This window comes from Lates calcarifer, linkage group LG6 (genome assembly GCF_001640805.2).
Source record: "Lates calcarifer isolate ASB-BC8 linkage group LG6, TLL_Latcal_v3, whole genome shotgun sequence".
NCBI lineage: Eukaryota > Metazoa > Chordata > Actinopteri > Centropomidae > Lates > Lates calcarifer.
The window spans coordinates 20,796,049-20,821,815 of NC_066838.1; the positions used below are offsets into that span (position 1 = coordinate 20,796,049).

The window sequence follows — 25,767 nt, forward strand, 5'->3', positions numbered from 1 at the left end:
CCTGTAGTCATTTAGCGTAGCCATACTATTGTTAAGCCTATGTAACTGCACCATAATGACCAACATTTGAACCTTGATAGCATAATAGGCAGAATTAAAGTGACTGTATTAATGGAACTGGTCTTCAAGTCTGTGCATCACATCAACCCTGCACTACCTGACAGAACTGGTTAGATGGACTCCACCACCATCCCCTACTGTCGCATCAGGAGAAACAACTACATTTCCTGGAAACCCCTGAAGCCTTCAGGATCACGGTGCCACTATCTGAAATCAGATAGACATGTTTACAAGGGAACAAACTAGTCTACAGACTTTCAAATGTAAACTGACATTTAGACACTTGATTGACAGACAGGTCAGACTGTTACTACAGTTTGATATGCCTCAAATGTTTTGTTGTTTGTTCTTAGTTGGCTGTTTGTACCCAGTTGTCTCTGGAAACCAGTACTGATAATGAATGGATTCAATTTAGTAAAATTAAACTTAAACAATTCTAACTTTAGATAAACAGAACTATCTCTGAAGACATGTTAAAAAAAGTAATGAAGGCCATTAAATAGTTAGTAAGTTAGCCTAACCAGCTGTTGAAGATCAGTTTTGTGGTGTTTCTATATGAAGTGATTGTATAATATTTCCACCAAATGACCACAGAGACACAAATGGAGCACAAAGAGATGCAAAAGAGACACAATACATCCATAGAGACACAAAATGTCCACAAAGACACAAAATGACCACAAAGAGAGTCAAAATGTCCAGAGACACAAAATGACCACAAAAAGACACGAAATGACATCAAAGATGCGAAAAAAAAGAAACAAAACGACCTCAAAGTGATGCAAAAGAGACTCAAAAATGACCAAAAAAACAGGCAAAATTACCGCAACGAGACACAAAATTAGTACAAACGATATGATCACATCGTTTTTAGTCGTTCTGTGTCTCTTTCAGACTGGGGACCTTTATAGGAGAGGTAGGGGGCCTTTTACCTGTCTGTACCCAGGGCATATTTTCACATCATCTGCCCATGGTCTTCCGTCACTAAGGAAATGCTAGTGTTAAACGACTTTAGTGGGACAGCTCAAAGACAAACATTTAATATTCACAATCTAATTAGTTTTAATTAATTGTTCGCCTGGTGAACATTAAGTTATTTCTTTTTAATATAACAACGCGTCACCATCTTTTAACAAAAGCGTCATGCCAGACCTGCAGCGCCTCTGAGCTGTTTTAAATTCACTGTAAAAAAATAAAAAAAAACAAAAACACGGCTGGTGGTGCCAAGGTGAGGGGAGATGTGTTTTTCATCCCGGAGCCTCTCTGTCAGTCACCGCCTCACAGCCAATGGTAAGTTCGCCTCGGTCGGACCGACTCGCCGCTTGCTCCTCCGGTCCCTCCTCGTGCTGTCCTCGCCGTGCACGCGCGTGGTACCCACGGTCGTGAGGAGGAGGAGGATGTTGCGCGTGAAGGGGAAATGGCTGCCGAAAACAAGCCGGAAGGTAAGAGAAATATAATGGGATTAATTTACTAGTATGACCGCTGTGTGATTTTTCTAGAACAGTTGTAACTCTGTGCGGAGATGACACACGAGTGAGGACGAGCGGAGAAATTTTCGGTGGAAAACGGCTCCGCTATTTTCCTCCGAAGAGGCAGCTAAAACGTGGAGACATCACCTAGCCAGCTAATATTAGCTTGCTTTCTAGCCAGCTACTATTCCCATCGTAGCCCACATTTAAAGCACGCCACGGCGACAAACAGTCAGCGTGGTAAAAGTACCGCGTTTACCGTATATTTTGCTTAGGGTCGTTGTCAAACCACGAGCAATTCAAGTTGTTAACAACAAGGCTAAGTTAATGACAACATGTCATTGGCATCGACTAACTTCTTCCCTTATTACCCAGCTTTAAAAAGCGGCTCGGTTGTGTTAGTTTATCTGTCAGTACGGCTCTCTTCTGTCGACCGTTATTTTCGGTTTGTGTTGAAGGCGATGTGATAATTATTTAGACGTGTCTGTTTTAAAATGTACAAGTGTAGTTTTTTTAAAAATGTTTTTCCGTCTTGGAGAGGGTCGTTCAGTTCCCCCTCGCAGCGCGACAATTTTCTTTGGCATTCAGCGGATAGTGTTTACGAGACAGAAGTGATGTATTTTTTAAATGTGGGGAATATAATCTTTTTTTCCAAAATGGCAATTAATATTACTTGGCCTATATTTGGTTTTGAGACACGGACAGCAAAACGTTGTAATGCCCGCTCCGCTTGCAGAGCCCTATCGCACTTGAAATGAAATGCCATCACACCAGAGGAAACAGGGAGGATGGAGAGTAGGGTTTTCAGCAGCCTGCCCATTACACTACTTTACTCATAGGACAAAATGATGACTTTTTCCCTATCTCGCAGCTTATTTCTTACGGCTCACTAACTGAAAATGAAATGCATTAGACTTACTTATTTCCCTTTTAGTGGAATATTTTACTGCAAAGCATATGCATATGGGATCTGTTCTCATTCAGATAGGCCTATGGAATTTTTGAGTGAGTGATTAAATATGAAAATAAAGATAAGATGAAACATATGAATTGAAAGGAGACTAGTTTTTCTACCCTGATAGCAGCTTTGTACTATCAAGAGTATTTAAACCAGAATGGATGGAGTTACCTATCAACAATCTCGGTTTCATATTAGAAAAGGATGAAAATTTCACATGATAAAAACATAAAGCAACTTAAAATTATATTTTTTAGAATTTTGTAGAAATTACCTGAGCTTAATAGCCCTAAGTGCATGTTTAATTACATTCTCCTGCTAGTTTTTTTCAATTTTCTTTCTGTTATGTTATATTTTTCAAATGTTTAACTTTTAACTTTTTCATTAGAAGAAGCTATAAGACATTAACACAGCATATTCCTGCTTTTGTTTTCCTCAACTTGTGGTATTTTCTAAAATTTTGATTTATATTGACCCTTAGGGTGAAGCAAAAGAGTCATCCTAGACTCTAAAACTGGATGCATAATTTGAGACAGAGAGAGAAAAAAGATTCCTCCGTAAATCCTCAGGTTCAGCTGTTTCTAAGCTGCTCATAATGACACCAAAATTCAGCAGAGTTTGGTGTCAGTAACCTCAAACACAAATTCTTCTTGATGTAGAATTACTTTAATGTTTGAAATGGGTGTAAACAAATTACCTCTGTCCATAAGAGAGGGAATGATAAAACACTGGGATTTCAGTTGCTTGGATGTCAGTGTGCCAACCACTAAACCCAGTCCCACCAGGGGGTGGTATTGAGCTACAGAAGCACACTTAGTATGTGAAGGGATCAGTCTGTGACTATGACAAAAAATGAAGACATCTGGTTTTATGATAGTAATGACTTCACTGTGGTGTATAGTCCTAATGTATTCATCTACATAGCTGATCTTAACAAATAGGCTCCAGTTGTTAATCTCGATTTCTCTCCAACACAGGGAGCTCTCACTGAAAACCCTGACTTGAAAGTCCCATTGCTGAGCAGGTTAAGTTATTTTCAGTGTTCCTGTGAGGCCGGTCAGTGGAAAAAGGAGGAGGAGGAGGAGGAGGAGGAGGAGGAAGGGGAGCACAGAGAAAGAGAGGGAGAGCTTTATACTTTCATGTAAATGTGATGTCGTCTCATGCAAACCTGGCCCTTTAAAGCTCTAATGCTGGATCTTTAGTCCTGCACCCATTTTTTTCTTAGTTTTGGCTGTTCATTAATGCAGAACATGCTTTTTTCAATATACATCACTGTTACGGTCTTTACATGACATACTCCTGGATGTCGGGTGGTTGCTGAGAGAGCTGAGCAGTGTTTCTTAACCTTTTGTCCTTGTGGTATGTGGGCAGCGCTGATCTCTTAGCTGTTTGGCAGGTCTTATGATGGCCCATAAGAACTGAGGGTTACATCTTGTGTTAAACCCAGGGGCCACGACCCAGTCTCACTCAGTGGTGTAATGTTTACATCCTTGGGTATTTCTCTCCAGCTTAACTGATTGTCTGGGCCCTTGGGGGTATTTTTTTCCTTCACACCCATAAAAGCACTGTGGGTCCGTTACTTTAAGTACAAGGCCTGGAGGGCACTGAAAAGACAGGCTTGATATGTCTTTAGACTGAGGCTGCTCTGGATAAAACTACAGTCAATTGTCATGGATCTACCACAGCAGAGACTCATACAAATATTGCTGTGCGAGAGCTAAATGTGAGGAATAAAATGAGCACTTTTGTAAACACAAGCTCCAGTACTAACACTTTTGTGATGTTGGGACTTAAAAGAAAAGGAAACACTGCATTAAAATTAAATCTTGATGCATTTACCCTCTGAAGTTGAATCTTGATACTGTCACTTTTTTGTAGATGTAGCGAAACTGTGTAGTTTATTTACATTAATTTAAAATCAGAGAAATGCAAGGCCAGTGATGAAGGGATGGCTCACTAAGACATAAAACAGGTGTGTTACATAACCTACATAAATCTAAGTGTAATGCGGTCTGAGCATTGACAACAACAGAAACAATCAACAAAGGTTGCTTTCTAAAATGTTGTGAATTAGGCCCACAGTCTCAGCCGTGCAGGAAGTAATATTTCTCTTTTATTTTCAAGCGGGTGCAGTTTAAAAAGTTTCATGATGTTATCATTTCACTCAAAGTTCAGGGTGAAGCAGCAGCAGCAAAACATCAAGTAAGCACGCAGTCAGCCATTAACTTACAAAAGTGCTTGTGCAGCAATGGTATAAATGTTTCTCCGCTGTTTTGTAAAGAAGGATGAATTTAACCTCCCCGTGATGTCGGACGACTTGCTCTCCCAGTTTTATGTTGAATCAGGCGCTACATTTTTTTTCCTTTCTTTTTTTTAACCAGCCTTTTAATTGAATCAGTGAGGCGTGGATGGATGGGACCCAGGTCCGGTCTGTGATTTCTGAGACGTATCATTCCTAATGCCTTGCCTGTAATAGACCTTTACTGACTGTTTTGCACGGCTTCCTCTGATTGATTGTATTGATTCATCCAGTGTACCAGTGATGCAATAGGGAGTATTACTGACCCGTATCAAACTGGGCCAGAGCTACAGTGACCCTTATTACAGGCCGTTTTTCTTATAGGTCTAAAAATATTCAGAACTTTACTGTTTTAAGTAGACAATAGACAAATTCACTGTGATTTATTATAAATCTTATTGTTATTATTGCTATAATTATTAGCATCATATTTTGCCCAACAGCTCTTGTGTGTTTTAAATGTATTTCAATATAATGTCTAGCTTCTGTTGATACTGCTTGCATGGGGAGTTTGCTTAGTTATCACAGGCTGGGAGAATGCTTCTTTTCCTCGATTTTCTCTACTTTTCTCTTTGCCTCCTGAAGGACTGAAGAAAGTTCGTAATCCGGATCGAATGTACAGATCAGCAGTGTGTTATGCTGGCCATGGTCCACCTAAGAGTATCAGTGATGACACAGAGATGAACAGTAAGAGTCAGTTATTAATACTGCATTGCTGCTCCAAGAGGCCACTAGCTGGCCAATCTATTATTCATTCATCGATTCATTTATTTACTTCTTTATTTCATCCGTACCCATGCCCCCCACCCACCTCCCTCTCCTTCTTTTATTCTCCCCCAACACAACACCTCCTCCGGCTGCTCTGTTGATTGAAGTGTCTGCTTTACGGGATCACGCTGTCAATAGCTGAAGTGTTGTCGTTAACTAAGAGTGATTGTTTCAGGTTAAGGCCAGGGGATCAGGACCTGAGCAGACCCTCAGAGAGAAAGCTTACACTTTGAGCCATCAATTATGGGCCTTGTACTTGCCTTTTCCCAGCGTCTCTTCAACCTGCATTTGATGGGTGAAAAAAAATTCAAATTTATAAATATGACTTGAAAATGTTGCAAAATCAAATTGCGTATGATCAAAATATTTATGGAGTATGATATTTTTTTTCCTTCAAATGGATTAATCTTTGCTTTTGCTTTCCTCTCATAACATTTTGTGCTCTATGAGAACTGTAGACTAGAGGCAAAGAACAAAGACAACACAACATCATAGCTGAGGTTTTTATGACTTGTGAAAACCAGCTTCTGTGGGAATTGCCTCAGTGCACTTACAAGTCTGTGCACAAGTGCTATTTTCTGTCACGACCAAAACAAATCAGTCAGAAATATAGGCCAAAGTCTTGATTTTATTTGTGGGTGAGTTTCCCTTCATCCCTCTTTAGAGGACGTGCCTGAAGTTTTTAGCCTCTGTCTTTACCCATTGAAAAAACTGTCCTCTGTAAAGCAGATTGTTTCTCAGCAGAAAAGAGCCTGTTCATTGTTAATGAATACACCAGTCTCTTCACTGCTGGAAGACTCTGTTGATCTAGACTAGAGACTGGGTAATTAAGTGTGCTCATGTATTGTCATTTCTAAATAGAGAGTCTGAAATCACCCCCAACCCCTTGTTAGACTCCTCACTTGATATCTGTCACTGGGAGAGCCCTGGTGCACCAAATCTTTTTTTGTATTTTTAACAGAGAACGTTTTGAGAGGTTTAATGGCAGGGGACTGCTCGTGCAGATCTATGAAACAGGGATGCAGACTATAACAGGGACATTGTTGATAGACTTGTGTGTTACCCCCTCATGTGTGACAGCTGTGACTGACAATACGTTTTGCCAGTCTTGCTATTTTCCCTCATGTTATTGCGTGGTATTACAGTATCCTGTACCCGTGTCAGATGCTCCTGTTTAATGCATTCAGCCTGGAGGTTTTTCTGCCTCGCCAGGACACTCTAGCAGAATAGAGCAGCTCAAACAGGCAGGTAAACCATTGATCTGAGTAATCGTCTGAGTAATTGTGGGAGTAGTTATGATACAGAAAGAAGGGCTTTGTTTGTGTGCATGTGTAAGCAAGAGGGAGAAAGTGAAAGGGAACAAGAGCAAGAGAGAGGGAGTGAGAGAGAGAGAGACCTCACCTCTGCTCTCCTTGAGATGGGATTTTTATGGATGGGTGAGCTTGGTGAGGGCTGAGAACACATAAAGAGTCATTTTCAGTTTGTTGCAGGCAGTTAACCGTGTGTGCATGTTTGTTGAACTTCCAGTAATAGGCCCAGGCTTTTTTTTCAGCTGTTTGACTTTTTGACAGTCTTCCCTTATTATGCTATATTACAGTATACTATTACAACCACACAGAGCCATAGTGTGTCCAGCGCATTGTCCATTGAGGGAATGTAAACAATGTAATTGTAAACAATGAAAGCTGCCACGCTCCACATGTTGCATCTTGTTTGGCCGCAGCACAGTTGCATAAGCAATGATGTCCAGTGAGATGTAATGTGATTTAAATCTCTCACTTGCATTCAGACTCTTTCTATCTTTCTCACTGAGAGGAAAAAACACATTTTGCCTCTTTCACAACAGTTGCTATTGCAACAAGCCATGTTATGTTCACTTTGTTGTAGTTTTGTTGTAACATAGCAACACTATGGTGAAGTTCAGTGAGACTTTTTTTCCCGCTTGTGGGTGGTTAGTAATTTCACTGTATGTGAGAGTGTTATTGAACAGGCTATAGGCCAAATGATAAAGATAATTGGTTTCCCAGTCCTACACTAACGCATGGCTATTTTAAGTCTACATACTCCTCTCCATGTCCCCATCAAGAGCCATCATGCTGTGGGGAGAGCGACCCCCAATCACGGTTATTACTGCCAGGGAAATTTGACACTACTTAAATTGTCCTGTGTTGTAGTAAAGCTCAGGTCAGAATTTCCCACAAGTAGCAGACTGTGGACTTGTCTAATCAAGTGCTCTAGTGGCCAAGCACCACCAGTCTTCTTTGTAGATACAGTAAAAAAAATCAATGATATAGATATTCATGACTTATTTTGCATAGACTGTCATATTAAACAGAAATGTGACACAACAGAGCAGAGCAAAAGTTTTAAAGTGTTTCAAATAAGTTACTTAAGTGGTTAATATTTTTAATGTCTGTTTGTTTTTAAAGTGTTAAATGAGCCTGGAAGTCATGACAGATGTCTGGAAATGATTAGTGACGTGGGTCTTAGCTGAATCACAGGAAAGTGTTCTAATCTAAAGGCTACAGGGACATTATATCCCATCACCGTAAATGCCATTGCAGTAGCCTCCTGCAGGTTAAACCCCCTCTTTACCTTTCCTCCCTCTTCTTTCACACCTCACAACCAAATTCATCGCTTTTAATTGACAGCATGTTGTCAGTTGACCACTGCACCTTGGCTCTCTGAATTTATCTCTGCTTCCCATTTTTGTCTAGATTTCTTTTCATCTGCCAGCATCTTGTTACCGCGTTAATCTGTGGTCTGAGTTTTAAGTCTAGTCTGTCATTGGACTGCTTTGACATCCTGTCTCCTATAGATCTGGTGATTATACTTACTGCATGACACATCCCACACACTTCTGTGATTGTTTAAATGCAGATACTCGTCATATTTCTCATCATCTCTATGCCTTCCACTGAGTATTTAATATTTGTCTGTAAACTGCATGTGTATTGTAAAATGCCTGTGCTTTTGAGTTTTTCATGCATGTTTTGTGTACACACAGAAAGATGAGTGTGGCTTTTCTTTTTTTAGATTTCTTTCAAATCCCCTGCTGGTGCTTCAAGTACAATGATTCAAATAATAAGTGATGCTATATACTGTTTCTGTCCCTCTCATTGTGACTGTATAAGTATGTGAGTGTTATTCTGTCTATATAATACCGGGATTAAGTGACCAAAATATCAGTTGCCTCTTCAAAAGTAAGCTTTTAGAAAAACATCATTGTTAGTTGCAGGGGGTGTAACAGATGACAGAGCATCACCAGGTTAAACAATGCTACTTATTTTTTCTTTAAAAAGTCTCAGTGTTGGCAAATACACTGTTTTCCCTTCAGTTAAAATATAGACACTTTATTAGGAAATATGCAAAACAGGCAATTCTTGGATTTGTGACCATCATTAGGCTATAATTTTGATCTGAGACATCAAAGCAAAAGCTCCTTTGCAAAGGCTGAAAGAATTATCTACAGGCATTATTATTCACTACTACTGATAACTTGTTACCTTGTTGCTTGGCTACAGTTTATAGTTTATGTGCAGCAGATGAAGGAGTGCGTTTTTTGTTTCTGGTAGCATCATGACATTTCTCACCCCAGTTGATGAAATATGTCTGAGCTAAGCTCATTTGGCTAACTGCGCTAATTTTGGAGCTAAAGTCTTTGGGGCATTTTTGGTCCAGCCCAGTGAATGGCTGTCATCCAACCTAATGATAACAGACATTGCCATAGGCCTAATTCAGTTTCACAGCACTTCTTACTGGACAGAGATGAGGGCCAAATGTTTATCCACAGGACTGTTTGTTCTTTTGTGATTCACCTCCCACGTGTTTCAGGTATAGCTACGAAAGAACAGATACTGTTACACCACTCTTCACATCCTTAAGCCATATTAGCTACTGAACTGTGGTGGAAAATGTTTGCATTCAAACTGTTACTTTGGATATGCACCGCCAGCAGCGATTTGTTGAATGATCTATAGCCAAAACATTAGCTTGCAATTTCTCCACAATGTGGGCACAGATTAAAAAGAAAAACTGTCACTCCCAGAGCGCTCTGAGACAGAGACGGAAGAGAGAGGGTTTTGCGTTCAGGGCTCAGATATTGATTAAAGATTTGTTTTTGTCAGCCTTTCCAGTCTCATGACCCTCGCTCTCGTCTCTAGGGTGGGGCTGGAGCAAGCTAGCATGTCAGATACCCTTAAATTTCGGCCCAAGTGTTTGCTTAGCAGCCAGGATCAGTGATAATCCAAACATCAGCACACAGAAATATATGTCTTTATACCCATTCGACAGAGGGTGATGTGGATTATGAAGGGCCATGCACAGGCTGCCACTGTTCAGAACGTAAATGGCAACATGAAAGCTGTAGACCTGTAGCCTCTCTGCTGAAAAAGAGCTCCTCTCCCTGTTTAGCCTTTTGTATGTGAGCTCGCTCATCAAGACCGAGAATGTAATTGGCTCCAGTGTGCCAGCTCAGCTCAGCTCATCCTCTCATGTAACAAGCTCTGGTATCAGCCTGTCTTGCACTTTAGTGTTTTACAACCAAATAGTAGTTTTCTGTGTATCCCTTTCTTGGCTAATGTACAAGTAGTCATTAAGCCTGCTGTTTAGACTCCAAAATAAATATTAAACCTTACAGGGGAGTACACAGGAAATGCAAAGAAGTAGAGATCCTTTCAAGCTTTGATCAATTTCTGGTTAAGAAAAAAAAGAAGCTACATTTACATTTTCTGAGCAAAGTTTTTTTGTGGGTAATTTGTTGTTTATTCACTGATCAACTCAGACAATTTGATTAAGAGGAGCCTGTCTATATTCTGTAAAACTATTCCAAATCTGGCATCCAAGGTATTCCCCTGAGGGCTGTTTTTAGCTGATGCACAAACTACAGTATATGTGGATTTCCATGCCACAGTGGACAAATCTTTAATTAGTAAGCAATACTTTGTTGGGATTCTCACAGTTCCTCCCTCACATCTGTGGAAATGCCCAGTGGAGGGAACCGAAGACATACAGGCAGCTGAAATATTATTAGTGTGGATAAATAGCAGCTGAAAGACCAATACAATTCGAGTTATGAGACTGTAATGCTGTAGAAAAGAAACCTCAGCACTCAACAGTTGCAGCAAGTTCGCTTTTGTGTGCTATGAGAGCCTTGTAAGAAATGGTCTTATGTAAACAAGGCCCCTCTCAAGTTAAGACAAGGGCTCCCAGATTAGAGAAGGCCAACACTGAACATCATGAAAAAGAAGTGCTACAGCTAAAACACATGGTTTATTTAACAGCACAAGCACAGTGCGCCATTTAAAACATGACAGTACTTAGCTTGTTCTTCAAAGAAATACAGTCATCCGTATCTGAGATAGATAAAACCTAACACAGTCATCCTCTGTATAATCTGATGTTAATGTACTGTGGGCCCTTAAAATGCCTCTACTGTATATGAACCATGTGTGTAATGGTTAGCAAAGTGAACAGCCTTTTCCTCAATATAGCTTGGTATTAATTTAGCAGTGCAAATGAGCATCAGTGCTGCCTGTCTTATAAATAATCATTGTCACAGCAAAAATATGTCAAGTAAATTAAACGCTAAGTGCTTTATCCATTACACTGGTGATGCTAGAAACGTCCAGGATGGTTTTTCAGAACAGGTGACTTCATTTGGATATTGGTAAAATTGCAAAGCATAGGTATAGTGTTAAAATACACATATCTTAGTAAATTGTTATTGGTTAAATGAGGAGATATATACGACTATATTAAATATTTGGTTGCAAATCCGTTGCAGTCAATGACTGTCTGGAATCCATGATCCATAGACAACAAACACTTGGCATGTTCCCTGGTGATGCTCTGCCAGTCTTGTACTGCAGCCATATTCATTCCTTGCTTGTGTTGGGGGCTTTTTTGCTTTCAGTCTGGTCTTCAGCAAGTGAAACAGATGCTTAGTTGGATTGAGGTCAGGTGACTGACTTGGACAGTCAAGAACATTTCATAGTTTGGCCATAAAAGCTCTGCACAGTTGCCTTGTCAGTATGTTTAGAATCATTGTCCAGCAGTATAGCCTTATAAATGGGGGATTACGAATACAAATGGTGATGCATTCTACGCTGTTAACCTAAAATATGAACCATGGAACACAAGTCAGCACTCTGAGCCCTACATTAAGACTTGAGGAAAGGGCTATCTAAGGTGAAAGGGACAGTTGTGTGTTGATGTTCTGAAAACGAGTTAGCTATTGTAGTTTTGCCTGTTTATTTGGCCTGCTTATCAACATGGTCAGCAGTTGGAGTGGCAGCAATGGCTATGGCACATAGGGCTAGGTCTTTAAAAACTATTTGTCTCTGTTTGCTGCAATTAGTGTCAAAAATAGCTTCCAAAAAGTCCAGAAATTGCCCGAGAATCACCATGTTTTCTACAGTACTGAAGTAATCCATAGGCTATCCCCTTGATATGGGTGGGAGTTCTGATGATGTTTTGTCAGACTTTGAAAACCTCTGTGACAGAGTTCAGCTTATCAGGTAATAAAACAGAGAAGAAATATATTTTTGTAAAAGTTAAAAGTTAAAGTTAAATATGTTTATTATTACTAGTTAATTTATGTCACAAGTGTCTGCTGTAAAAGTAATGTCTGAATATATATTTGGCTGTAATGAGAATGTCCTCACAACAGGGTGAAGTCTTTTCAAATTCAGTATGGTTACATGCACATTAGTAATCTTATCGTCCCCCAGTAATCTGATTTCAGATGCATCCATGTAAGGTTAAAAAGATTAAGAGATACCCAGTTAACACGTGTTAGTCCTGCAGGGTTTACATAGGTTGCTCTGTTGCTTTGGGGTGTTGTTAGCTGACAAATACAAGACTGGCATTTCAAAGTAAAATGCAGTTACATTGCAGTTGTGTCACCTTTCCATGTGCACTGCATACTTAACTGTGATGCATTTTGCATAATTCAGGGGTCCGTGGGAGAGAGGGCTTTAGCGCCAACAATACTTTGCACAAAAACATGTTGTGCAATGACTGGTGTAATTACAAGGTTGTGAGATGATTAAAACCAAATGAGAGACTACCATTTCATTGCATTTGTCAAGATCCTCTATGCCATATGTTCTCATCTTGAGCATTTTAGCCTGCTGGCAGATTGAGCAGACATATCCTCCTACGGTAGATTTCTATCCTGACTCTCTTGGTGAGAAAATCCCCAACATACTTGAGACATATTCCAATCCAGCTCTGTCTGGTGTTGATGGTGTCATAGGAGGCTGTGCCAGAGGGCAGCATTCAATCCTGAATAATCTGTGCAGAGACAGACTTGCCATATGTATCTGCTGCTACTGCTGTCTGTTAGTTGCAGAGAGCGAATCTTTGGAGCACATGTTGCAGGATGGGAGATAGCCAAAACTTTGTACTGACCCTCGCTATATATGAGTGGGCTTCAATTTTGAAGGTCTTGCTCTTCTTGAGCCTTTTAGTGAATGGTAAAAGGCTCTGCATTAAAGCAAAACAGCAGTTTCATGCTTATTTGAACTTTCTATTGAATAATAAAAAGTCTGCATGTCTGCATGTTTTTTCTTTGGTACCTCTCTGATCACTCAGTTGCAGCGTGTTTTCCAGTTCTGACAGTGAAACTGCTCTGGTGGTACCAAGGAGCAGATGCTGTATGTGATTCTTAATTGGGCATAGCAAATGATTACAGATACCTGTGCAGCTGATATAAAACATGAGTCTACATGCAGAATTATATGTACAGATGGAAATGGCAGATATTGCAGATCTCCTCCTGCATTCCTTTGGGAGCGATGATGTTCTACCTTACGTGTTATATTCAGAGGCTACAAGCCAGCTCCATCTCTGTGGACCAACTGTGTTCACTGAGGTTTCTGGGCAGTAGCACTGTGCTCCTGCTGTGATGTACAGCAAGCTACATACACGCTCGTTATATCCTCATAATCAAGTGTGCTACTGGATTTGTATTGGCTTTAAAGTGGTATTTTGCTTTCGGTTGAACTTTTTCTCTTGTTTTCTACAGTCAACCAGTGACATCAGCCACCCCAGGGATCCATAGTCAGCACTCATATTCAGACTTTTTTTCTGTCTCTCCCTTTACTTGCCCATTTTTTCCCTAACCTGCAGTTATATAAATGTGAAAGAGTGTTGCTCGGTCTATGATATTTGGTTTTTCGTTGTAATTTATCTTCAAGCTAAATTGCATTTCACATAAATGCAGTATTTTGCTTCTCCCTCTGTGAATTTATTTACATTAAATCCACACACATTAAAATTGAATAATAGATTCATTTGCACACGCTGGAACATTACCTGGATTAACTAACTCTACATCCAAGATTTGCAGTGTTTGATTTACAGTTTGTAAATGCATTAGGAGTGTGGTATACACAAAAGATTAGAAGCTCACAGTCTGTGTGAATGGAGGGGGGGTAACCTAAACTTTAGTGGCAGCTACAGAGAAAAGAGAAGCTCATATTATTGGCCTGTTGTATTTCCTCAGTGACACAGTCTAACATAAGTCTATTCACCCTTTGTAATGAGCCATACATCTTTTCCACACTGACTTTTTATAAGTCGATGCACCTGAGATTGCACTGTAGCACTGTCATCTTTCCTAAAAATATTCCTCTGTCATTTCCCAATGATTAACAATCACAGACCCTCTGCATTTAAACTTCTTGTAATGATAAGATCCTCATTTTGTATGTAAATTACTTAGATTCTTTCCACATAGTCTAAGCCCTTATCACATGTTCTGAAAAAATACCCCATGACTTCATGATATTGTAAATTTAACACATTTTTGCCACCATAAACAAATATAGTTTGTTTACACTTAAGCCATCTGCATATTTGAGCAGGAAGAAAGCAATGGAATGAAATGAACATTTGAATGCATCCAAGCATGAGGGTGTCTTTAAACCTTACTGTTTTATAACACTTGTGAACTGATTGTGAAATATGAATTATGGATTGAACGACATACATTATGATGTAAGCACTGGGCCTGGTAATTGTAATTATTTCTCTTAATAATACCACATTCTGGCGTGCAGCACACAGATTCCCATACTAAATCCCCATACACTGTAAAATCACTCAAGGGTGTTTATTGTGTCTAAATAATGAATAGACACAGCCTTTACAAGTTGACAGTGAAAAATTTCTGGCGAACTCCCCTGATAGAATGCATTTCACAGTAAAATAATTTAGCCGAGCACAAAATAAAATGTATGCAATACTCTATTCTTAAATTAATTTCCTAATTCAGTTGGGGATAGTTATTTTACTGTCAGCATTTTGCTGCAGAGAGACTGATAGACTGATAAAGAGTGAGACGAGCAAGTCAATAAGGTATGAAGCCTGTGCTAAATATTCTGTTTTGTCTTGCTCTTGTTGCAGATGAACATGGACATTTGAAAATATACCTGCCCAAGAAGCTGCTTGAATGTCTACCAAAATGCACCTCGCTGCCAAAGGAGAGACACCGGTGGAACACTAATGAGGTAAGGCCACTGCTCCTTATCGTTCCACTTTCTTCTCAATCCATCTCTTTACAAAGGTGCCCGTCCGAAAAGACATGCTGTTCTCCGGAGGCCCTTTTCAGACAGATTTGTAAGTCATGTTAACTGTCTTCAAAGTGATGTAACACCTTTCCACGAGGTTCCCCAATCCACCAAAAATATACCCGCAAAAAAACCCTATTCTCTTAATTCACATAGGCCACATTTTTAAATGTGTCATATAATGATAGTGAGCCTGTTACCATGTGACATATTCCTCCTTCAGGTGTTCCCCGTTCAGACTGCAGATACTGGACAATTCAACATTATTTTCAACTGTATGACAGATTTTACAAGATCCATTATTTCTTATAATTATATTTCTCATTATAATTTCTATTTATTACATACTATATTTAAACTGCAACTTAAGAAGCATTTCTGAGTACATCACCTTTGCAGTAACTTAAGTGGAATGATTTTAAAATTTATTGTCTTTGTATTGATCCAAGGATTCCTCTGATGTTTCTTTTTAGCTGCATCAAAAAAAATCTCTAACACAGAAAATTCATAGCCCTCTGTGCAGAGTGTGACCTTAAATTGTGACACAGTATGTTCTGTTGTCGAACATAAGAATAAACCACAAAATAGGCGAAACATTCTCTCTCTCTATCCTAATGTTTAAACTGAGACAGTTGTAAAAATGTCTTTCCTCCTGTAGTTTATGTTTACTATGGATTTGCCGGTGCTCATTCTGCAGGGAAACCCTGTCTGGCATAAATCGAAGGTTAATGTCAATTGCACATTGAGTCTTACTCACAAGACTACACTCCTGCTCTATTTAGCAAGCATCACAGGGGCCTCTCAATGTAAACGTAAACAGTGTTTAACATTGGTGCTGCGAAAGCTCAAGGTGTCTCGCATTTCATATTTGCATCACATTAGGCAAGATAACACGCCACTTTACATTTTCTCTCTGAAAATCAAACCCTAAAATAATTTGCTTTTGTGAGAAGATGTCACAGACACTTTTTGTGGTAAATCCCGCTTTTTTTTACCTAAAGAAGAGATATTTCACTTATTTTCTACTGCTTAATTATTTGCTTAAATGCAAATTAGTTTGATGTTCATAGTGTTTGTTTGGAGTCTCCTGACAAAGTGAACTGCTAACTGCTAAATGTTATAAAGGCAAAACAAGAGAGGGGTTTTTGTCTCTCTTTATAGCTCTATATAGTCCAAAGTAAAAGAATAAAATAATTTATCAAAGCTGCCTTTTTAAACAATCTTCATACACATAGCAATTGGTTTGCTTTTGTATTATTTAATTGCATTGACCATCATATGCACGAACATGTTATATTGTATTTCTCTAACAGCAGCTTATTTTACTTCAGTTGCCTCTGAAACTCATTTGTAAACCTGCCCCTTTTCTCAGGGGACAGGTTGATAAATTTATCTCTTTCATTCCCACCACTGATAGATGAAAACAAAGGTTCCTTCTTTTCAAAGAATAACTGGTAGTAATTAGACCCTAAGTACACTCCATGACAAATCTTAAAACCAATATGCAAAAATCAACCATCCATGCTTTTGATTAACAAATTGTGACCATATAAATATAGTCATCTGCAGTGATGAAAGTTAATTGACTGAAAAACAACCAGATGATAAGGCTCCAGACAGGCTCGTTTCTAAGGAACAGGATATTCAAAAAGACAATCTGTCATTGACATACAGTTAAATATTATTTTACACCCACTTTGTGTAGTCGATATATTTTAGGAAATAGATGAACGGGATTAATTTATCTGTGGTGAAGACATGGATCTGTAGAAGTCGACAGAATTACAGTGATGATTGATACAGCAGGAAATACCCGTAGTTTCACACTGCACATCATTGCTTGCAGTCTCCATTCAAGTCTCCATCTGTCAAATCTTTGCTCACTAGCCCTGCCCTAGTTATGAAAAAAAGGCATAAGGCTTGTGTGTTTCTAATTGGCTGATGTTGTAACTTGTTTGCCCTGCCTGACCTGCATTGTGCTGCTAGCAGTCTAAATTAATTAACATGGCTTCGAAATTGATCTCAAAATGTAAGTCTAAGCATTTGCTGGGGATAAATGCTGTCGGCTACAGTTGTTAGCATGTCTTGTCATTTCTTACCAAATTATATCATAACAGACGTATTTCAGGGAGAAAACACATCACGTTGTATTACTGGGTTGAAGATTCCTCTGTGGATATTTGGTGGGGCTGATAGGATATTGGAAAAAAATGAGCAAAAAAAGATGGTTGCAGTGGTCGTGGTATGAATGCCAATAGTGCTTTCCAGGGTTGAAGAGAGCGAGGCAACCTTTCCCAAAATCAAGGACGTTTCTTTTTTGTGCAGACCATGCAAATCAGAGTGTTTGTGCCTCATTGGTGGCAGACAGGCAGGAAGGGAGGGATCAGAGAGGCTCTTGTCGGTGCAATAGTGTGACTCTTAGTGAAAGTGACACCTCATCAATTCTGTGCATATTTCTGGCACCAGCTCAGCATGCTTAATGCACTAATTTCCCACCTTTTACATTTAAGGAATCTCAGTAGTCTGGTCGGTTAGAGCTGCTATTGTTCATTCGAGCAAAAGGGAAATTGATTGTGTGCCACATAGCATAGTTATTTTTCTTCAATAGCAATATTTAGCTCATACAATTTGGCTACTTAATGTTTGAAGACTATTGTTGTTGCTATGGGGGCCCTCAGGTAACATAACTCTCAAGCGGACATATTTGAGTTCCACAAATTAATTTAACAATGTGAAATATTTAGCTGCAGTGATTAATCAATTAATCTATTACTCCACTAAACAGAAAATCAATCACTTTTGATTGTCGATTAATTGTAATTTTTCAAGCACATGTGCCTCTGGTTCCGGCTTCTCCAGTGTGAGGATTTGCTGATCTATGGGTCCTGCACTGTTGGTCAGACAAAAACAAGACGCATGATGATGTCACCTTGGGCTCTACCAAATTGCAGAGGGTATTTTATACTATTTTACTAACGTTTTATAGACCAAACCATTAATTCAGAAAATAATTTTTCAGATCATTTTCAGGACAATTGATAATAGAAACAGTTGGTAGTTGCAGTCTTAGAAATAGTTTTATATCGTGTTATGCAATGCAGTACATGAAATAATTCAATGTAATATCAGTTTGACTGGCCAGGAACTGACCACTTTATGACTGATTTATCATATTATTGACTATTATTGACAGATTCACTGTTATTTGCAGAATATGTAACATTAGGTGGCTTTTACCATTAAAGCATTAAAGCTTGTTCTATGGTAAAGTTAACTATTGGGCAAGGAACTGTGGGTTACTAATGAACCAAAAATGGTAATTGATTGATTTTGTTAACTTGGGCTCCTCGGGTTCCGCTCCAGCTACACTGCACTGTTTTGGAGAGGACATTTACAAAACAGCTGATTAATTAGTTAATACTAGCTATCTCCTGTCATTGCTGCCAGGTTATTATTCATTATTTGTGCACATTCATATATCCTCAAAAAAGGCACTCTTTGTATTCCTGACATGACTGCAAAGCTACTTGAAAGCTGCACATACTGTATGAGAGAAAATTCATAAAATGTCTATTGTTCCTTTCCCCTTCTGCTCACTTTTTGCAGCTGTACATTACTTGTTCAAATCTGGGATAATTCAGTTTCAGTTTCATTCATGAGGAGGTACACACTTCATTTTATTTTTGGTGATTGAGGATACAACTCGCTGCTTGGAAACTTTAATCTGGAAGGAGAGTGAGTGGGGGCTGCAGTGTTGCTGGTGAGGTGAAGTGAAGCTAATGCAGAACTATTCATTTCTATCTCATTCTCATGATTCCCTTGTGTAGTTTCATGAGTAGAAGGTGTGCAGGAATACATTTCAAGCATTTACTGGAAAATTAGATAAACCAATCGAATCAAAATTCAAGGGAGAGGATGGGAGTTTAGAAGGTTGAATGGTGCTCTCGTCATTGAATCATGAGCAGCGTGCAAGGTACGGATATGCTATCAGCCTTCAAATTATCAATGGGAGAGAAGTACCTGGCAGCGCTTGAGAATTTACTTAGCAACTGTAGCAGAGAAAAAAACAAGGTATTATTGAAATAAATACAAAAGGAAGTTATGATTGGAAAAACATTTTTATGTAGAAATAATCAGTGACATTTCTGTGATTTCTCATCTGTTAAAATGAGACAAGGTGATGACTCCACTTTATAGTGAGTAGGTTTGCACAGGAAAATAGAAATACTTCCAGGAAGTCTATATTTACCTTGTTTTCTGTAACTGCTCCTTCAGCCATTGATGTCCCCGTGTCTCTCAGGTGAGACACATCCTCACAGAATTCCTCTCAGGTCTGCAGCCGGCTGCTATTGTCTGCTTGGTGCTCTGGCACGATGACCTCTATTTTGCTAGACATTTCAGTTGAGATTAGAATCTTTTTAAAGAAGGACTTCTCACACAGGAGGGGCTTTAGGCTTATATCCTTTTCAAGATCAAACAGAGTCAGCCTGATGTTTGGTTACGCTGGCATGAAGGTTGCAGGACCTGAGATGTGCTGGAGAATTGCAATTTCACCAGTGCTATTTTCAAGATGGACTTCTTGGTGTTTGGTTCACTTTACAGCTCTGATTCAGGCTGTGTATTATTATGAGACTCAAAGGCAAGTGTATCATCTGCTGAAAAACTACAAGTCATAGAAAGTAGCTGATTTTATTTAGGCTAGACTTTTCTAGTATTCAGTTTGAGTTTGCCCCTTAACTATGTACTTCTGTGGCAGCTCTTGTGGGCATAGAGTTTGAATGACAGCTTTTATGACTTGCCACTGGAGTCTTGAGGACAAGAGCGAGCAATATTTTTTCTGCCACAACATGCTGGATTAGACCCCTCAGTGTTAACCTCCTTGTAGACATAAACCTTGCTGACTTTTAACAAGTGGCTCAAATGTGTTACATTATAAAGCATTGACAAACAGAAAATTTGACAATTTTGGAGAAGTGACTATGTTCCTAGTCACTCAGTCTTAAAAATCAGAGGCAAAGGAGTACAGCATGAAGCCTTGGTTGAGGGAGGACGCTGGGCCTAAGCTGGTGTGACACCCACAGCCTTTAATGAACGGCACAACGGTCTGAGTACTGTGAGCTCCCACTCAGCTTAGAGGGGACTGCTTCTGAACTGGTGCTGAACCAAAACAGACAAGAGAGCATCAGCTCAGGCCTCCACCGGCCTGCTACACATTTAATGCCCCTGTCGTCAGGAATAATCCTCTCTGCCTCACACCACCGCCAGCAGCAGCACAGCATGGAGCCTACATGCAATATGCCGCCGCTCAGGACAGAGCAGGAGCACCAATAGAAACATTTAGTGGACTCACTGGGCAGCGGGGGTAGCAGGCAGGGAAGAGGTGATCAAAAACCACAACAAATGAAATTAAAGGTGAGATCAGATAAACTGGAGAGACTGTCAGTAACACTATAAGATTGGTGCTATAAAGACAAGCACAATTGGATGCAGTGCGGTGTAATCATTCATTCCTTAGCTCTCACTAAAACATAATTTGTGTTAACCCGCTCCATGCCACACTAACTTGAATCCTGCTGGTATGATTTTACACACCAGTACACTCCCTTGAATACAATTACAGAGGGGAAATGAATATTTTTTTATTCATTTATCTGTCCTTTGAAAACAGTAATGCCTCTTTTCAGTTTTTTTTAAAGAAAAATGTTTTAATTTAACATTTGAAAGGATAACAATGGCTTTGCGTCTCACATGTGTATAATAGAGGTCTTTTACAACAAAAGGGTCCTTGACTGTTAATAAACACTCCCTAATTTTTGTTCAGTGTGGTGTCTCTATGCCACAACCATCCAGTTTTATGCTTTTCCAGCAGTATTCCCCAAAACTAAATTAAATTTAGTGTAGTCAGTGTGTGCAAGCAGTGTGTCAGGTTTGTCTCCAAAACAAAGCTTCACTTTTTACTTTATTTACTGTGGTATGTGTGGGCTGGTCAGCTGAACTTGCTGCCGGTTTTGTTTATTGTTCAAACCTGTTACACTATTACCAGCATTTTTTGCAATACAAGTCCTTTGGACTTGTAACAGGGTTTCTGTATGTCTAATCATGTAACCCACTGATGATACAAGTCCAGCTGGTCAATATAAATTTTAAACAAAGCAGCAAAGTTTTACTGTATTTACTGTAAAGCAAACATAGTGCCAAGCTGAATTAGACAGTTTAAATTTCTGACATGACAGTTTAAACAATCGCCAACTCATTAAATAAATGGCCTTTGCTGCTCAGTTTCCCTGAAGCCTAATAAGCCTAATATTGTATCACATAAAAATATAATAGTTTCTTCTGGCATTAGCAGAGGCTCTTTATTTCAGGCAATGCACCTCCCAACAAACACTGCAGGAAATCATGTGCAACCTCCTCCAAGTGGTGTGTATGTTATTATATAGACAGACCTAAAGCTGTAGTGAGCATGCCAGCATTTATTCATAGCACTGTACTCAACACCAGCTCAGCCTTTTACCAACAAAACAAATTATAGTTTGAGTTTGAGTTAGAGTGTAGACAGAGTGTACTGCAGGCCTAAGACTTTGGTTTGAAAGTCCTGAAGCTGAAGTATCCCCTTTGGAATATCCTGACCTCATTAAAACACTAGCTGGATAAAAGCTTTCTCCTATGGATTAGCATGACTCGTATTAGAGAGATCTGACTACCCTGGACAAATTACTAGGTGCTATTTATTTGACTCTTTATTGCCAGTACTGATACATTTCTGTCATTACACCTCCAAACCTGGACAGTGCTGTTTTTATGGACGTCAGTGCTCAGAGAATTCACCTAATCGAACACAAGGTCATGCTTGATTAAATGTTTATCTTCATTTGAGCTCCTTGCCACGCATGGCTTTCTCTGTGGAGAGTAATTAAAATGACTCCCACCAACTGCAAATGTTTACAGAAATGTTCATTAGCTTCTCTGGGGCAATCATTGGAAATTAAAGGTCATGTTTGTCCATCTATCTGTTTGTTTGTTTGTTTGTTTGTTTATCTGTTTTTTTTTTGTTTTTTATTTTCTGAGCTAGTTTCTCACCATGTTTCTTCAGTAACAGGTACAGAGAACTTGTCACAGAATAGAATCGGTGCAGTGCATCCTATGGGGAACTTTTTTAACCATGGCTCAGGTTTTATTTATATCAGCTCTTCATTGAACCACTCAGTTGAAGTTTAGGTGGCAAAATGCCTGCACTATTTATTCTGGCTGCTCAGAGAGCACAGTTATTCAGCCACAGTGTTGCAGTATGACAACTTTTCACTGTTCCTTTTCAAAGTGTTTTTAATAGGAGCACCCAGGCTAATTTATGCCCATGTAGAGTTTGTGTGGAGTGATCGTGTACTTTCATCTACTGTAGTTTCCACTCAATTACAGTTCACTAAATATATTTCATGGTGTTTTTTTCATTACATTTGGCTCATGAAAGTAGAAAACAGGAAGATAAGGAATTGGTAAAGTTTCTGTGGATGGCTGACTTCATAGTAACTTCCTGTGAGCTTGATAGCTTTACTGATTGCCAGCGTCGTAGCTTACTGTGAAGTGTCAATTGCGAGGCTACGGTGTAGTGAGGCAGTTGTAATAGGAACCCACCAGTCAGGTCATTCAGGGAGTCCTGTATGCTATAGGGACCCTTTGCTTTTTCCTCTGGATGCGCACATCAAGGCAGGGGTCCTCAGTATCCTCTGAAGGCAGGGGTATCCACTCAAAATTGCATGACCTCTATTGTAGCAGATACAGGTCACTCCACCTCCTGTGGGAAGCCTCTAAATTGAACCCAGCTTGTGTCTTTGATTTCTTTCCAGCTCTCCCTTCCTCTGGTTTCCCTCCTTTACTCTTATCTCCTGTCTCCCTTTTCCCTCATGTGTTCACTGAGCTGCAAAGCTATTCAGGTATAGACGGAAAGATTTCTACCTTTCCCTCTGAATTGCTGGGTCAGGATTTTTCTGTGCGGAACCATTTTGTAATGGAGTTTAACTTTATTTACTAGATAAAGGAAAATGAGTTCTGCATTTGATGTGCACGTCTATGCTTCAATAAACTGTTATATTGTTCCTTATACAGTAGACGTTCATAAGAGTGAATAGCTCTGTTCTGCCAGCCATGAATGGGATTGAATGGCAGGAGTATTATCATATTTACTACCACGGTCCTGTCTGTAATCTGAGTAGCTTCTTGCAACTTTTAAGTGCATACTTGTAAAGTGATATGCTTTTTTAAATCAATCTTTGTATACAATATAGTATGTTTTTCCACTGGTGTCACCATGTGGAGAGGTTGCTCATAAAAATAACATTTTGATGGGATGGTGTTCTTTGACTTTCATTCCCTTGGGGTGGTGGTTCAGTGCGTTTGTAAATAAAATTTCTTGACCTAAGAAAGTATCCTATCTTCTCTTTAGAATTTCAAAGTGCTATTCATTTAGAGGAACTTTGTTCATTCTTTAAATAAATTCCTTAAATTTCTCAAATAATAAGATATTCATAAAAAGCCAATATTGTATGAAAAGAATATAATTTGTCTGATTTTTTATATCTCCAGCAGCAATTAACTGATATGAAATTAACAACAAGCAGCCTCTAACCATTTAAATAGAGAGGAAATTATAGCAAATTGGCCAAAATGGAAACAAAAAGAAAACCAAACTAAAGCTCGGAGGAGAATCTGCTGCTCACAGAGGAGGCACATCAGAGAAAACATATAATAAAAGGGAAATTTAGCACCACAAGAGTGCCAAGTGACAAGAGTAGACAAAAAAAGATGCATGGAAAGAGATTGCAAACAAAATTAATGCCAGTTTTACTCTTGTCGTTTGTACCCGGTGGAATACAAAAAAAGTGGTTTAACATCCTGTCAGAAGTGTGTCAGGAGATTGCAGCTTACAAGAAGGCTGCTTCTGCAACTGGTAAGCTATAAAATTACTCTATTCTGAATTATGCATATGACTTCAGATAATGTATTGTTCATGACCAGTGCTATATTGTTCAGTGACTGTGCTTAATGCTTTGGGACCGCCGCCTGTACAATCAAATTTTTCAGGCTGACATCATATCTTAGAAAACGATGTGAGAGGAGAACAGGATACAGTTTGATGTTCTGCTCTGTACTGCAGGTAAAGTCGTCTTAAGTTTTCTACCCTGGCTATAAAAATGAACAATTGAACAAGTACCATTCTCTAGGAACAACAGATGGCACACTGTTGTGGCAACGGTTGTATGTTTCCTATAGAAACATAGAGTGACTGTGCTGTACTCAGACACATACGTTTGCGCATTTTTTAAAAATAATAGATGACATTAACTCTCACAATTAAATCTCTCCAGTCTTCTTTCTATTCTCTTTTTTTCTTATTTCTTGTACCAAGGAGTTCTGTACCTCCTTATCAGTCAGACATCTCTTCACACTTTGTGCTGTCAGTGCAGGACAAAGCTTCTTTGTTCCAAAAGAACCTCTTACTGTGACAGCTAAGATGGCACCTATAATTCTAGCACTGATTTGGAGAGGTGTTTGCAAACATTGACATCACACATTCACAGAGAAAAAGACCCCTGTTACACAATCACATTGTATTTTCCGTTTTCGTTATCGGATCCACTGTATGTTCTAATAGCACTTACTGTAAGGACAAGCAGTAATAATCAGTCCAGCCAAGTCTGCTGTATTAACATGAAGTCACACTTAAGATTAATGTTAATTAAACACTAGAAACTGTATTTTAGGTTAGTCATAAATTCAGCTCACCTTTCATCACTTTGTCAATTTACTTTTGTGTTTTGTTGACTTTGGCTTTATTTGCTCATTGTTTAGGACCCCATGAACATAAATGCAGTATGTATAAGAAATAGTCGCCTAGAAATTATGTTTATATACAGCTAAAATGCAATAGCAAACATATTTTTAGGAAATTTGAACTTGTTCAGTATTGAACCAAACCATGATCTTTCCCTGAGCTTAACTTAAGTGCTGTGAATACGTTAACATAACTAACTAACTAACTAAAAAATCTGAATAATATTATAGTCACTACAAGTGGACATGACACTGAAAGATATTTTGACACTAAACAAAAATGCTGTAAGGTCAAAAACTTCTGAAAGCTTTAATTAAATGTCATACACTGCAGGTTCTACTCTGGTTTACTTTAAGAGAGATATAGTTTTCAGTAAAATAAAATTAACATCAAATACTGCACCTTAGAATTGAAGATAATTGTTACTAAATTTTAATACTGGTCCTCTAACTAGACTTTCCAAGTCAGCATTCATAATCTCTTCTAAGAGCAAACTCTCTACATAACTTCCCACTCATTGTTAAGATTAATTTATATTAGGAGACATAGTTAATTGTTGACCCTGTATAGATGTTAAGGAAAGAGCACATTAGATTTTAAAAAAAGATTAGTGTTTTTGCTTTGATCACATGTGCTTATGCAGTCATTTTTGATTGATTATTCAAACTCCAGTCAACAAAGAGTAACCTGAATACTTGATGGATCAGGTCAGGTCAGGGAGTTTTCACAAAGCTTGATTAGCTCCAGAGAGACACCATTGTTTAGAGCAGTGTGACAGTTTTTAAAAGAGACAAAGCTGAATATTCTTT

At 38.9% G+C, this 25,767-nt stretch overlaps 1 protein-coding gene across 8 annotated transcripts in view; it reads left to right on the forward strand.

The window, feature by feature from the left end:
* The first annotated feature begins 1,299 nt into the window (after nt 1-1,299).
* The window catches only part of camta1a (calmodulin binding transcription activator 1a), a 274,478-nt gene continuing 250,010 nt past the window's right edge, over nt 1,300-25,767 (forward strand). For 7 of the 8 annotated variants that reach the window (XM_051071351.1, XM_018674475.1, XM_018674476.1 and 4 more), the window contains exons 1-3: nt 1,300-1,502; nt 5,372-5,473; nt 14,966-15,069. In XM_051071351.1, the coding sequence (XP_050927308.1) occupies nt 1,478-1,502; nt 5,372-5,473; nt 14,966-15,069 (231 nt within the window). In that variant the 5' untranslated portion in view covers nt 1,300-1,477. The remainder of the gene's footprint in view (nt 1,503-5,371; nt 5,474-14,965; nt 15,070-25,767) is intronic. The other variant, XM_018674479.1, reaches the window with a different exon arrangement.